The sequence below is a fragment of the Palaemon carinicauda genome, chromosome 44 (genome assembly GCF_036898095.1).
Source record: "Palaemon carinicauda isolate YSFRI2023 chromosome 44, ASM3689809v2, whole genome shotgun sequence".
In the NCBI taxonomy this organism is placed as follows: domain Eukaryota; kingdom Metazoa; phylum Arthropoda; class Malacostraca; order Decapoda; family Palaemonidae; genus Palaemon; species Palaemon carinicauda.
In genome coordinates, this window is record NC_090768.1 from 26,563,171 (window position 1) to 26,579,063 (window position 15,893).

The 15,893-nt window shown below is 33.7% G+C and overlaps 1 protein-coding gene across 1 annotated transcript in view; it reads left to right on the forward strand.

The window, feature by feature from the left end:
* The window catches only part of LOC137634242 (glycine receptor subunit alpha-4-like), a 323,608-nt gene that overhangs the window by 68,168 nt on the left and 239,547 nt on the right, over positions 1 to 15,893 (forward strand). The window contains exon 2 of the mRNA XM_068366518.1: positions 4,016 to 4,123. Within this exon, the coding sequence (XP_068222619.1) occupies positions 4,016 to 4,123 (108 nt within the window). The remainder of the gene's footprint in view (positions 1 to 4,015; positions 4,124 to 15,893) is intronic.

A 15,893-nucleotide genomic window follows, 5' to 3' on the forward strand; every position in this document is an offset into this window, starting at 1 on the left:
ATAATTCAGGCTTTTCATACCATGAATAGGATTTGCCAGAAATTGAAAGCTTGCTGTAAATTCATTTCTTCTGTTGTCGATTTGTGTTTTGTAAATGATCCAGAAGTTATAAGCATAAATATTATGATGGGGGTTAAAGAAATATGTATATGTCAAGCCTGTCCAAATCCATTGAATGTTTTCTTTGCTAACTTATGGCTAAAATAAATGATGTTAGTGTCATAACTGATTATCTCTACAAAAAGCCGTCGAAAACAAAAAATGGTGAGATATGGTATATGGATAAGCAGGAACCTTCTTTACATATTAACTTTCTATCACTTCTTTGCCACCTTAACAAGCTTTTTTTAGTTATTTCGATGTGGCGTCTAAATTTGAAGGCTTTTGTCATGCTTAATAGCCTCATGATCATGAGTTCATGTGCTATATATATATATATATATATATATATATATATATATATATATATATATATATATATATATATATATAACGTTTGTGATTGATTATTCTTCCATGTTGGGCTAGACCTTTAAATTCACACTAATTACTGTTAATTTTCCCTTAAATATGATTATCATTACCTACGTTTCATGGTTTTGGCCCTGATTTTGAAAGATCGGTGCAGTGTATTATAACATGAATTCTAAAGAGGCTTTAAAACCCGAAATGTAAATGAGAATTAGGCAAAAGCAAGAGCAAAATCGCGGAACTGCGATAGAATCAAGTGCTTTTTCGTGAAGCTGTATTTAAATCTTGGGTGCCGGTTAACTTTACTCTAAACTTTACCACTCTCCCTAGTTTTGACAAAATAATGCTGAGAATGTTTTACCGGAGATTAGATTTTCTTGTGGGCCTACTGTTGGAAAAGAGACGAACATTTCTCTGGGTTTTGTATTTTCTTTTTAAACAGTGTAGGAATATGTTGCGGGATGTGTTTAGGATCCCCTTACATTTTATAAGATTCTGTTAAAAAACAATTCTTGGACAATTTAAGAAAATTAAAATATTTTCTTTACGTCCAATCAAAAGTCCAAACGAGTAAAATTCGTCTGAGAACAAGGCAAAGAAGACAAGTTGAATTGTGATTAAAATGTATATTCTTAAAGATCCCTTTCTGTTAGATTCAAACAACCAAAGAAACCTGTTCAAATTTTCATGTCAATCTTCCATAGAAGCCCCCTAGAGTCCGGATAGGAGTCGACACTAAACTTTATTGAATTTCTCCACGGTACTACAAGGCCAACCTTTCAGATGTCTTAAGAAATTCCTCCGGGATTTTTTTACGTGACCCTGGTGACAAGTAAATCGGATTGAAAATATCTTAAGGAAATTTTCGAGTAATGTATAGTTTTTTTTTAATGTTGGTTCCGCTGGTGGTCAATGTTCTGTATTGCGATTTTTATCTAGATCTCTTTTAGGCATCATTGATAGAGTTGTTAAATGTTGTTTCTGACTATGCCAATGAAATGATCGTCTTCCGATATTATCAACTTCAGTGAGAGAATAAAAAACAAATTTAGAAAAGAGAACACAATAGGAAAAACCATCAATTCTTCCAGTAATTTTTGCTTTTATAAAATAGTTAGTTTTAGAAATATATTAAATTGATTTGAAAGTAAAAGCAGTAGGATAATGTAAGATCAATCTTTCAAATTCCAAACCACGGAGATATATAGATAGTTACATAAATAGAGAGAGAGAGAGAGAGAGAGAGAGAGAGAGAGAGAGAGAGAGAGAGAGAGAGAGAGAGAGACGGGGGGGGGATATCTTAGCCTTGGTGTACGGTCTTCGGTAGGCCTATGTGGGTAAATGCAAGGAAGTAGCTAAAGAAATAAGAAATTTCAGGTATCAGGTAAAATGAGGCTTAACAGAACCATAACCAAGCCGTGTGGCCGTTACTCTCCTTGATGAATGGGCCAAGGGGGTAACCTTACATGGATTTTGTTTCCCATTCCCCATATTTTATCCCCATTTGGGTTTATTTATGAGGCCTTCGTTTTCGAAGCATTGCGATTACACGAAAGTAATAAGGGGAATTGTTTTATTTAATATCATGCCAGAGTGTTTACGCAAATGTAAATACTGCATTACAGAAAAATAAATAAATAAATAAATATATATATATATATATATATATATATATATATATATATATATATATGGATAAATATCAACACAACATCGTGATCAAATAGAAATAAATTTCTTCCTCATACTTGGGATCGAACGCTGGCCCCTTCTAATGAAAGGCCAGGTCGAAACCAACCATGCCACTTTTATGGCCTCTCGTGGCTTGGTTGGTTTCGACCTGGCCTTTCATTAGAAGGGGGCAGCGTTCGATCCCAAGTTTGAGGTAGAAATTTATATATATATATATATATATATATATATATATATATATATATATATATATATACACACACACATACCTACATATAGCCGTAATTAGTCCACTGCAGGACAAAGGTCTCAGACATGTTTTTCCACTCGAATCTGTTACTGGTCTTTCTATGCCAGTCTATAACGCAAATTTTCTTAGCTCCTCAATCCATCGTTTTCTCTTCCTTCCCTGCCCTCTTTTTTTTCTTTTAATACAATCTCTAGGGATCCATTCTGTTATTCTTAATGTCCCATCCATTATGTGTCATTCTCAATATATGTCTTGCCCAAGTCAATTTCTTTTTCTTACATGTTGCTAGAATATCTTCTACTTTAGTTTCCTCTCGTACCCATGTTGCTTTTTTCTGTTTCATGGTGTTATTCCCATCATTATTCTTTCCATATGTCTTTGAGCTGTAACTAGTTTGCGTTCAAAGTCTTTAGTAAGGCTCCAAGTTTCTGTTACCTAAGTTAATACTGGTATGACTATTTGATAAAATAATTTTCTTCTTAGAAAAGTGGCATTGTACTTTTCATAATCTCATTTTGTTTACCAAACGCTCTCCGTCCCATGCTTATCCTTCTTTTGATTTCGGTCTGATGTCCTTTGAAAACGCGTACGGTATGTTCTAAGTAAAGATATTCATTAACAATCTATAGATGTTCGTTCATAACTCTTATTTGTTTTCTCTGATTTTCATTGAACATTATGTTGGTTTTATTCGTACTCATTTTCCGTCTTACATTTCTGCTTTCTCTATTCAGATCTTCTATCATATTTTCAACAACAACCCCCCCCCCTCCCGCCACGATTCACTAAATAGAACGATATCAATTGCAAATCTTAAGTTGTTAATGTCAATTCCTACATTTTCCCAATCCAAATTTTTAAAAAACTCCTTCTAGGTAGGCTGTTAATAATTTAGGAACTACCTGTTCAACTGTTTTAACTCCTGTATGTAGTTTTAGGATTGCTGTACTTCTTATCTAGTTATCTTTTAAATGTTCTATCAAAAGGTTTATCTATCCCTTGTCATTGAAGGGCTTTCATTACCGCTGAGGTTTTGACAGAATCAAAAGAATTCTCATAGGCTATAGATGCTATACTTATTTATTTGTCATACTCTGTTGACTTTTCCAGTAGCTGGTTAGTTACATGGATATGATCAGTTGTTGAAAACCTGGTATATATATATATATATATATATATATATATATATATATATATAAATTTTAGTTTTATGCCTTTTATGCTATGAAGTTGATATCATAATTAGCCTAACCTATTAGGCATCCATCAATATGTAAGGTTTATAGATCACCTTAATTCTTTCGTAATAGTTTTATGAATTAGAAATACAATGGCAATTACCTGTATATAAATGACCAGAAAAGATCCGAATAAACTGTCAAACTCCGTGTATGCCTTCCCTTGTCTCAACATTTACAGTTGAAAAAATAGCTTAATTACAGAACTGAATATGGATGAGTTCTTCAATTGAAAAACACTTTTGACTTTATAACAGAAGTTTCAAGAAATCCTTATGCATGTCGCGCTATTCAAAACTTTATTATATCTCCATTCCCGTAATTGTTAAAGCTTCACTAGTGTAAACTTTTCTTTATTCAACAGACTTATGCGGCAGACATCTTTTTCGCTCAAAGTTGGAAGGATTGGAGGCTTCGTTTGCCTGACAACATGACGCACGAGTATCGTTTGCTCCCTGTTAACTGGTTGAAGGTAAGACTTATATCTACCAATATTTTTCATGAACGTGTATATGTATTTTCTATCGTATACCCATGCATGCATATTTTTTCATAAGTGTTTTTTTTTTTTTGTCTGTTTGGTTATTTCTTTTTTTCTTTTTGTGTATAGAATATTTTTTGTAAAAATTTCTTTGGGGGTTGAAATCGTTATTTTTTTTTCTTAAGTTACATGTTTATCCCTTCAGAGTAAAATAAATTTATTTCTTTAATATATGGTTATTTGTCATTATACACGAGAATGTATATATATATATATATATATATATATATATATATATATATATATATATATATATATATATATATATCAAATGGTAAAGTACCTGTGGCATCAACACTTTTAGGGCAATAATTTTCTAGTTTTTTGTATATATTCTTGTTTTCAGATATGGTATTTTTAAAGAAATAATGACATTTCTTACTCTGCATATCCATTGTTATATAAAACTCTTCACGTTCTTTAAGTCAGTTTCCAAGTGTCAACACCCCAATCACTGCCACTATAATTCTGCACATGTGTCACATAAATCATGACAATATTGCCCAAATTGACGCAAGTAACATTCTTTTATACATTTTTTATTCGAATTCTTTGATTTTTATTAAAAAAATATCCAAATATACATTTTTATTTTTTTTAATTAACGTCTTGAACGTAAGTCTGGGTTTTCAAGGAAGGAATAATGATCGGCATAAACATTGCGCGTAAACCTGCTGCTGCTCTGGCCAGAGGTTGGGCTTTGCATTTTTGAATTACCATTTGGGATGTGAAGTCAAGTTTTTTTTGTAATGTAAATTATTAAATTAAAGCTGAAATTTTGCATTTTTAAGTTGTTGTTGATGATATGATTATTATCAACATATATTATTTTGATCGTTTATTACCACTCGTAGTTCATTTATTTTATTATTTCCATTCCTCGCTGGGCTATATTTCCTTGTTGGAGCCCTGTGGCTTATAGTATCCTGGTTTTCCAATTATGGTTGTAGCTTAGCTAATGATAATGATAGTAATAATAATGATATTATTATTATTATTATTATTATTATTATTATTATTATTATTATTATTATTATTATTATTATTACTACTACTACCTCCGCCAAGGAGATTATATTTTCGAGTCGGTTTATTTATGTATTTATTTATTTACTTTTCTGTGGACAGTATTACGTCAGAATTACTCAACGGATTTTGACGAAATTTTCACCACAGATAGAGCTTAGGTCATGGAAGACCCCATTAAATTTTTAGAGTTGATCCGGATCCGGATTCTAGATACGGATATGCATTTTTCACAATTTTAAAGATTACACTTATCACCTTCTGTACATTCAGCATATGAAGCGTGGAAGGTGATGTCCGTAGATTTAGTTGAATGTTGGCAATATTCATTGGCGAAGGTCTGGAATCTGATCAATCTTGTTGTTATTATTATTATTATTATTATTATTATTATTATTATTATTATTATTATTATTATTATAATTATAATTATTATTATTATTATTATTATTATCATTATTATTATTATTATTATTCCTAACAATGAAAGAAAAGAGGGGTAGGAATGAATGTAAATAGAGTACTGTATGAAAAAGTGATTGTACCAACTGTAATATTGGGGCCAGCGTTGTTGGAAATGAAAGTAAGAGAGACTGAAATTAAATGTGTTTGAGATGAAGTGCCTGAGAAGTATGGCTGGTGTATCTTGGTTGGATAGCGTTAGGAATGAAGTAACAGTAAAGGTGAGAACGGGTGTGAGGAATTAATTAGCAGCCAGATTGGATATGAATGTGTTAGGTGGTTGGGCCGTGTAGAGAAGGTGGGAAATGGTCGTCTGCCTAATAAGGTGATGAATGCAAGAGTTGGTGGGAAAAGTACAAGAGGAAGGCTAAGGTTTGAGTGGATGGATAGAGTGAAGGAAGCTCTAGGTGACAGGAGGATAGATGTGAGATAGGCAAAAGAGAGTGCTAGGAGTAGAAATGAATGGCGAGCCTTTGTGGCGTAGTTCCGATAGGCCCTTTTGCTACCTCGGGTCACCATAAACTGACCTATTTGAGGTAGCGGGAATAAGGGAGTCAGCATATGAAGCTTATTTATTTGGTGGAAGATGAGGGGAGCGTATAGTTTGAGGCACCCTAGCACAACCAACCAAACTCTGCTGAGTTCCTGGTCAAACAAGAAGGAACAAAAAGGATTTTTTTTTTTTTTTTTTTTTTATGTCGGCTACACCTCAAAATTGGGGAAGTGCCATGGTAGATAGATAAATAGAATTGTTATCATCATCATCGTTGTTGTTGCATTATTTTCTTGCACGAAGTAAAATATCTTGGTTTTTATTCTTTGCCCATATAAGGAGACTGTGGCTGCTGATGACAAATAACGAAAGAATGGTGACTTAAAGAAGCAGTGAAAATTAAGGCAGTCAACCATGAAATTTTTCTATAAGAGGTTTAGGGCAATAAGAAGATGTCCATGTGACTTCTGAAATTTTGTTTTAGAATATGTCTGATCATACTGACGCGCACTCCCTGTATATATATATATATATATATATATATATATATATAATATATATATATATATGTATATATATACATATGTACATATATATGCATATGTATATATATATATATATATATATACACACGTTATATTTCAAACGAAAATGCATATTAAGTAAGAACGTTAGAATATTCCTTTTTATAAGTGCAAGTACGCTACAAGAGTCGATAAAGTAGGATTGAATGCCATGTTTAGATTTATATGGAGAGGACGTGTAGGGAAGCTGTAGAAAAATCAGTCGCAATAATGTAGAATTAAAAGAGAGTAAATTAAATGGAGGTATTTTGCTGAAAATATCAATCTCGGGTTTTGAGATTGACGAAAGAATGGGAATAACTAGTCCACCTCGACATTTAATAGCAGGTGTCATTATGAGAAAGAGACTATTAAAGATTCTAATCTATTATTGAAAAAACAGGCGAGGCTGCAAGAGTTATAAAGGAAATAAATGGGAGTCGGGAGAAGTGTGATTGTTTATTAAGATATTATCTTTGATATTCCCCCCCCCCCCTTCCTTTTTTTTTTTATGCACACTTGAATGACAAATGTAAGAGAAGAATAAGAAAGTTCTTTGAAAATCCTCTGAATTATATGTAAGTATTATGGGGTAGCTAAATTAGATTATCGGTCTGAGATTTAATAAAAAAGGTTTAAACTTTATCGAAGGAAGAACGTGTGAAGTTCACAACAAGTGCTGTTAGATTTTGAACAAGAAAAGGAATGTTAAACAAAACCAAGCATACCTTCGTGGATAAAAATGCACATGTTGCAACGCTTAGCATTCCAGGCTACTTCATCTCGTGTTGCAAAGAGCCTCATCGCCTTGTTAAATCAAGAGATCTTATGTCGTACTTACTAAATCATTTCGTAAGCACGTGTGAGGTCGTTATAACCGAATGAGTCCAAGAGTACATTTCGAAGAATAGAATGACGAAGGAATATTTTTCAGTGAGAATGAACTTTAATAAAACAAATCAAATTATTATTTACACACACACTCTCTCTCTCTCTCTCTCTCTCTCTCTCTCTCTCTCTCTCTCTCTCTCTCTCTCTCTCTCTCTCTCTCTCTCTCTATATATATATATATATATATATATATACACAGTATATATATAATATATATATATATATATATATATAATTTATATATGTATATATACATATATATACAGTATATATATGTATGTATGTATACATACAATATATATATATAAAGAGAGAGAGAGAGAGAGAGAGAGAGAGATAGAGAGAGAGAGAGAGAGAGAGAGAGAGAGAGAGAGAGAGAGAGAGAGAATCTCAATTGAAAAAGTATGACATATGACACAATAACTGGTAGAAGTAAAATTATATGGTTGCCCAATGAGGATTGTGCGTAAAACAAGTGCTTGTTATTAACAAACCCACAAACACATATTATTATTATTATTATTATTATTATTATTATTATTATTATTATTATTATTAAATGCTAAGCTACAACCCTAGTTGGAAAAACAGGATGCTATAAGCCCAGGGGCCCCAACAGGGAAGATAACCCAGTGAGGGAAGGAAACAGGGAAAAATAAAATATTTTAAGAAAAATAACAACATTAAAATAAATATTTCCTATAGAAATTATAAAAACTTTAAAAAAATAAGAGGAAGAGAAACTAGATAGAAAAGTGTGCCCGAGTGTACCCTCAAGCAAGAGAATTCTAACCCAAGACAGTGGAAGACCATGGTACAGACGTTATGGCACTACCCAAGACTAGAGAACAATGGTTTGATTTTGGAGTGCCCTTTTCCTAGAAGAGCTGCTTACCATAGATAAAGAGTCTCTTCTACCCTTACCAAGAGGAAAGTAGCCACTGAACAATTACAGTGCAGGAGTTAACCCCTTGGGTAAAGAAGAATTGTTTGGTAATCTCAGTGTTGTCAGTTGTATGAGGACAGAGGAGAATCTGTATAGAACAGGCCAGACTATTCGGTGTCTGTGTAGGCAAAGCGAAAGAACCGTAACCAGAGAGAAGGATCCAATGTAGCGCTGTCTGGCCAGTCAAAGGACCCCATAACTTTCTAGCGGTATCTCAACGGCCGGCTGGTGCCCTGGCCAACCTACTACCTACATATACTGTATATATATATATATATATATATATATATATATATATATATGTGTGTGTGTGTGTGTGTGTGTGTGTGTGTGCTTGTGTGTGTGTTTGTTTATACAGTATATAGGTACGTGTATGTATGTTTGTGATTGGAAGATATAAGTATTTCACCAACAAATTATTTAAATTCTGTTTCAGACGAATGGATATTATTGAATATTTTTGTAATAATTCAGAATATGTTTATTTTTTTTTCTCAAGCACAGCAATTATTGACACCATCTATGAAAATTTGTAGTCATTTGAGAGGAATTTAGATCTGCCTCACATCTCGTCCCATGATGAAACTGACCAAAAGTACCCAAGAGGCTCTTGAGATAAGCCATCCCAAACCGTGCGTTGAATATATATTATTTCAAGGGTCTTTCTTTCTGATATTGACGTCTTACGAGAAGGCTCGCTGAATTTCACGATACATTAACTCATTTTCGTCTCTCGGAACATCCAACGTAAATCGACATTCCAGCTCACTGAGAAACTTGAATTGGATGTATTTATTCTTCACTCATGAATGAGCATGGCGGGTGTTATTATTATTATTATTTGCTAAGCTACAACCCTAGTTGGAAAAGCAGGATGCTATAAGCCCAGGAGCCCCAACAGGGAAAATAGCCCAGTGAGGAAAGAAACAAGGAAAAATAAAATATTTTAAGAACAGTAACAACATTTAAAAAAATATGTCCTATATAAACTATAAAAACTTTAACAAAACAAGAGGAAGAGAAATTAGATAGAATGGTGTGCCTGAGTGTACCCTCAAGCAAGAGAACTCTAACCCAAGACAGTGGAAGACCATGGTACACAGGCTATGGCACTACCCAAGACTAGAGAGACTAGAGAACAATGGTTTGATTTTGTAGTGTCCTTCTCCTAAAAAAACTGCTTACCATAGCTAAAGAGTCTCCTCTACCCTTACCAAGAGGAAAGTAGCCACTGAACAATTACAGTGCAGTAGTTAACCCCTTGGATGAAGAAGAATTGTTTGGTAATCTCAGTGTTGTCAAGTGTATGGGAATAGAGGAAAATCTGTAGAGAATAGGCCATACGATTCGGTGTATGTGTAGGCAAAGGGAAAGAACCGTAACCAGAGAGAAGGATCCACTGTAGTACTGTCTGACCAGTCAAAGGATCCCATAACTCTCTAGTGGTAGTATCTCAACGGGCGGCAGAGGCAAGGGACAGTAACATTGCCCTAGCTAGCAAGACAAGCCCCCTTCCCACTCATGCTAGAACCAGGGAGGGAAAGGCAATAGTAGCTGCTGAGGACTCAGTAGGTAGTCCTATAGGCTCCCCCTAACCAACCACCCCCCCCCCCCATAAGCTCACAAGGATGGTAGGATTACAGTCATTACAAAAAACTTTCAAGTTTGACCGAGTCTCGATCTCCTGTTCAACAGAACGCTAGGCGGGGATGTTTTCAATAGGCCACCACAACCCTAAAACTTTGCCTGTATAAATGTATTGTGTAATAACCTTTCTTTTGCTTACTATTTAGTATTTTATTTTGTAATAAGAAGCTCCCCCATTACAGTTCATCATAATTCCATTGGTTACAGATAGCAACAGTAATCGATTTTTGGTCCTTTGACAATGAAACTTGGTCATTAGAGTCGATGATTAAATTGTTATCTTATCTATAGTTATCCTCTTAGGCTACTTGCATGACCCAACGCGTTTCTTGGTTGCTTGGAAATTAATTCATGTTATTTAGTTATAGACACTCTTTCACCCATACATAGATATACACAACCGAGTACACACACTTTATATACATATATATATATATATATATATATATATATATATATATATATATATATATATATATATATATATATATATATATATATGTGTGTTTGTGTATGTATGTATATATATACATATATATATATATATATATATATATATATATATATATGTATATATATATATATATATATATATATATATCATCATCATCATCATCATCATCATCATCATCTCCTCCTACACCTATTGACGCAAAGGGCCTTGGTTAGATTTCGCCAGTCGTCTCTATCTTGATCTTTTAATTCAATACTTCTTCATTCAGCATCTCCTCCTTTGCGCTTCATAGTCCTCATCCATGTAGGTCTGGGTCTTCCAACTCTTCTAGTGCCGTGTGCTGCCCAGCTGAACGTTTGGTGAACTAATCTCTATAGGAGAGTGCGAAGAGCATACCAAAACCATCTCTATTTACCCCTCATCACAATCTCGTCCACATATGGCACTCGAGTAATCTCTCTTATAGCTTCATTTCTAATCCTGTCCTGCCATTTAACTCCCAATATCCTTCTGAGGGCTTTGTTCTCAAATCTATTAAGTGTATTGGAGATTGTTCCATTGTCATACCATGCTCATATCACTAAACTCATATATAGTCTTGATTTTCATATGCAATTTCAGGGGATTTGATTTCCAAATTTTACTTAACCTAGCCATTGTCTGATTTACTTTTTTCAATATTTCACTAAACTCTAATTCTAAAGACCCCGTATTAGAGACCATAGTTCCTAAATACTTAGATGATCTACGGCATGTGCGTGTGTTTATATGTGCACGCAAATATTAACTACAGGTTAGAGTATTGTGGCGTAAATGTGGATCCTTGGAATAACGTAGTAACCAATAAGTTCTGATGCTTTCTCCTTTTGAAATTCTAAGGAATTTATATATATATATATATATATATATATATATATATATATATATATATATATATACACACATATATATACATGTATATACACACACACACACACACATATATATATATATATATATATATATATATATATATATATATATATATATGTGTGTGTGTGTGTGTGAAGGGAATAATTTGTATTATATACCTGAAGCTGAGGAAGACCTTAAAGTGCCCATGAATAAAGTCAGTGTATTTGATGTCGAAGCTATCCTCAAAACACTCATAACATTGAAAGTCCCTGGATTCTATGGAATAACTGCTAAGATGATTTTGGCCGAAAATGAAGTGACTCCCAGACTACTTACAAAATTATTTTGTACAATGTGGCGTGAAGAGGCAAAGCTGATGAATGGGAGCTAGGAGTGTTGGTGAAAATAGCAAAAGAAGGAGATCTGACTGACTGCAATAATGACAGAGGCATCACACTTACGTTAGTTGTCATAAAAATATATATTATGCACATTCTTAAGAGACTAGAGAGAAACATTTATGAAAAGCTAAGAGATAAACAAGAAGGATTTCGACCAGGTAGAAATTTTACTGACCAAATTTTCATATCAAGACATGTTGCACAGCAATATGTAGAATATAGAAATCCACTTTTGAAGGTCCTTTTGCACTGTAAGAAAACCTTTGAAAGTGTGCAACCACCAATTTTTTAGAGATCCCTGCATTCTTATGGAGTTCCTCCTAAATATGTAAATTTAATTAAGTCTGTTCATGAGCATAGCAAGTGCAAAGCTAATGGAGTCCTATCAAATAAATTTCCAGTAAACAGTGGAGTACTCAAAGGGAATGTGTTGTCATCTATGTTTTTCATCCTCCTCGTGGATTTTGTAATGCATAGAACAGCTGGGGATGGCGGAGAAGGATTGGACTGGATTGGGAACAGAAAATTAGTTGACCTAGAGTATGCTGATGACGCTGTCCATATTAGCAAAACACCACAGAACTTGCAAAGATTGCTTACCTGAATGCATGAAATGTCACATGCGGTTTGGCTCAAGATAATTAGAAGAAAGACAGATGATGAGAACGGAATATGCAATGGGAGATTCATTATCATTGGAAGGAGAAAGGATTGATAAGGTGGAATCATTTAAATATTTAGAAACTATGATTGCTAATACAGGGTCTTTAAAATTGGAGTTTAATGAAAGATTGAAAAAAAGCAAAACAGACAATGACTAGGTTAATTAAAATTTGGAAATCAAATCGCCTGAAATTTCCTATCAAAATCAGGCTATATATCAGTTTAGTGAGATCAGTGTTACTGTATGGACAAGAGTCGTGGTATGACAATGAAACAATTACCAACAGATTTTGTAGATTTGAGAAGAACGCCCTCAGAAGAATATAGGGAGTTAGATGGCAGGACAGGATTAGGAACGAAACTATAAGAGAGATTACCCAACTGCCATATGTGGATGAGATCATGGTGAGGGGTAGATAGAAAAGGTTTGGGCATGCTCTTCGCACTCCCCAAGAGAGATAAGTTCACCAAACTTTCATCTGCGCCTTGCAAGGCACTAGAAGAGTTGGAAGACCAGGCCTACATGGCTGAGGACTTTGAAGCGTGAAGTATATTATGATGAATTGAGAAGTATTGATTTAAAAGCTCAAGGTAGAGACGATAGGTGAAATCTAACCGAGGCCCTTTGTGTCAATAGGCGTAGGAGTAGATAATTATACATACATATATATATATATATATATATATATATATATATATATATATATATACTGTATATATATATATATGTGTGTGTGTGTGTGTGTGTGTGTACATATATATACATATATATGTGTATATATATATATATATATATATATATATATATATATATCTATATATGATTAAGAGAGAGAGAGAGAGAGAGAGAGAGAGAGAGAGAGAGAGAGAGAGAGTCTCTTTACAGTTTAGAAAATATATAGAAAAGCTTGAGATGAAATGTCTCAATCCGATCTGTTTCAAGTGCATAGCATTTATGAAAATTTTGAATCACATGATTTTTTTGGATTTTAAGTACCCAGTCGATGAAAAAGGTACAGTCAAATGAATCTCTAAAACCTGGTGCTCCTCAAAAAGGTATATTGTTTGTCATTGTTTATTCAATTTCAATCGAACTTGCTGACTCGGCAAAACTACGAAACTCATTAAAGAAGAGATCCACCGTCACATTTGTCAATTCGAGCATAGCTTAAGAAATTTATGAAGACAGAGACAGTGTTGGATAAGTGGAAGTGTGTATGACCATGAACATTTGAGGGAAATATTGATCGGGAAAACAAGCCTTTGATCGTTTTTATAAAATGTTCAACTGTTCTGCTGTCCGACACTTTAAGTGCAGAAAGTCATACATAAGAAGTTATGATTATACCCATACAAAGTGCAACTTATAATATGCTGGAATGAATTGCTGAGGATGAAACGTTTCTCTCATCTGAGTTATTTTAAATGATGAGACAACCTTTCATGTTTCAGGAAAACTGAACACATTATGTGAGAATATGAGGATCAGAACCTCCTCGTGGAATTAGAGAACTTCACTGATATTGTCCAAAGGTGAATATTTAGTGCGGAATCATGTTCAATCGAATCATTGGTCCATTTTTCTTCATTGAGACGTAAATTACTGTATATGGTTACATTGACTTGTTAACTGAATACGTGGCACCACATCTAAATGACTTCAACCAATCATCATTTTGTAGCAAAATGGTACATCACCATATTAGGGACACCAAGTTCGTGGGTTACTGAATCAAACATTTCCGTACTGAGGATTGGAAGGGATAGATGGCAAATTCCCTACCAACCTCTCTCACCGAATATCTCTCCCTTGGATTTCCTTCGACATGATTATGTCAAAGATATTGCGTGTCGAACAATGATACGGGACATCAGGGTAAGGTGATACTATTGCAACCATTGATGAGCTATGCTATAGCATGGCATGGAGTCGGGTAGCGTCCTGGTGTGCTTCGTGCAACTAAAGGTGACAATATATAGGTGTAATAAATGAGGCAATAAAGAATTACAATATATTTTTTGTTCATCAAGCTTTGTAATATATTTTTTGTTCATCAAGCTTTGTAATATATTTTTTGTTCAAGCTTTGTAATATATTTTTAGTCTAAAGATGTATCATATATATATATATATATATATATATGTATATATATTTATATATATATATATATATAATGTGCGTGTATGTCTGTATCATTACATCACTCTTGTCTTTCTCTTTGTCATGGAGAATTGTTACCAAGTTTTGCAAACGTCTTCGGTTTCGAATGTCTGTTACTGTTCAAGCAAACAACCCATGATATTGCAGATTATTCTGTAAAATAAAATTCTAATTTTTTATTATAAAAGATATTGTGTTTTACAAATCTCTCTCTCTCTCTCTCTCTCTCTCTCTCTCTCTCTCTCTCTCTATATATATATATATATATATATATATATATATATATATATATATATATTATTATTATTATTATTATTATTATTATTATTATTATTATTATTATTATTATTATTATTATTATTATTGTAACTTATTGAGGATGTAAATCATACAACATCAATTCTAAAAGTAAGTATATATCTTTGATGATAATGAATAGAAAACGCGGCTTTTTCTCGTAAACCTTCAATGGAAAGGCAAGATAGAATGTGACTGACTTAGATATCATGTTGATTAAAACAGTAAAGATTTCGTGTTCACATCTGTACTTTCTCACTGACGTCTGAATAACAGTTTAAACGTTTTTTTTTTTTCTTCCTTTACTTTTAAAAGATGAAAAGTTTCATTCTTGCAGACCAGCAGGCATTTCGGCTGATCGCGAAAGGTCACCTGTTGCGCTCAAAATTATTCACCCTGAGAAGACTAAATAACAGATGATTCCGGTGAGGGCTGCTTCGGTGCAACACTCGTACACGAACACTGAGTGCAAATTTCATTATGTGAAAATGCAATGAGGTGTTCGAAGATTTTTTTTTTTTTTTTTTTTTTTTTTTTTTTTAATGATCTTGACCTCTTCCTTCTTTCGGTCTCTGACATGCTTAAATTGGCTTATAATGTCGGGTAGCCTATTGGAAAAGTAACTTGCTGGTTATCTGCTGGACTGGGGTTCGAGTCCCCCTCAAGCTCGATAGTTTCGTGTAGTATCTGCAACCTCACCATCTTTGTGAGCTAAGGAAGGGGTTGGGTTTGGGGACCCAATGGGTCTATTTGCAGAGTCGTCAAAGCCATTGCCTGTCCCTCCCTCGTCCTAGCTTGGGTGG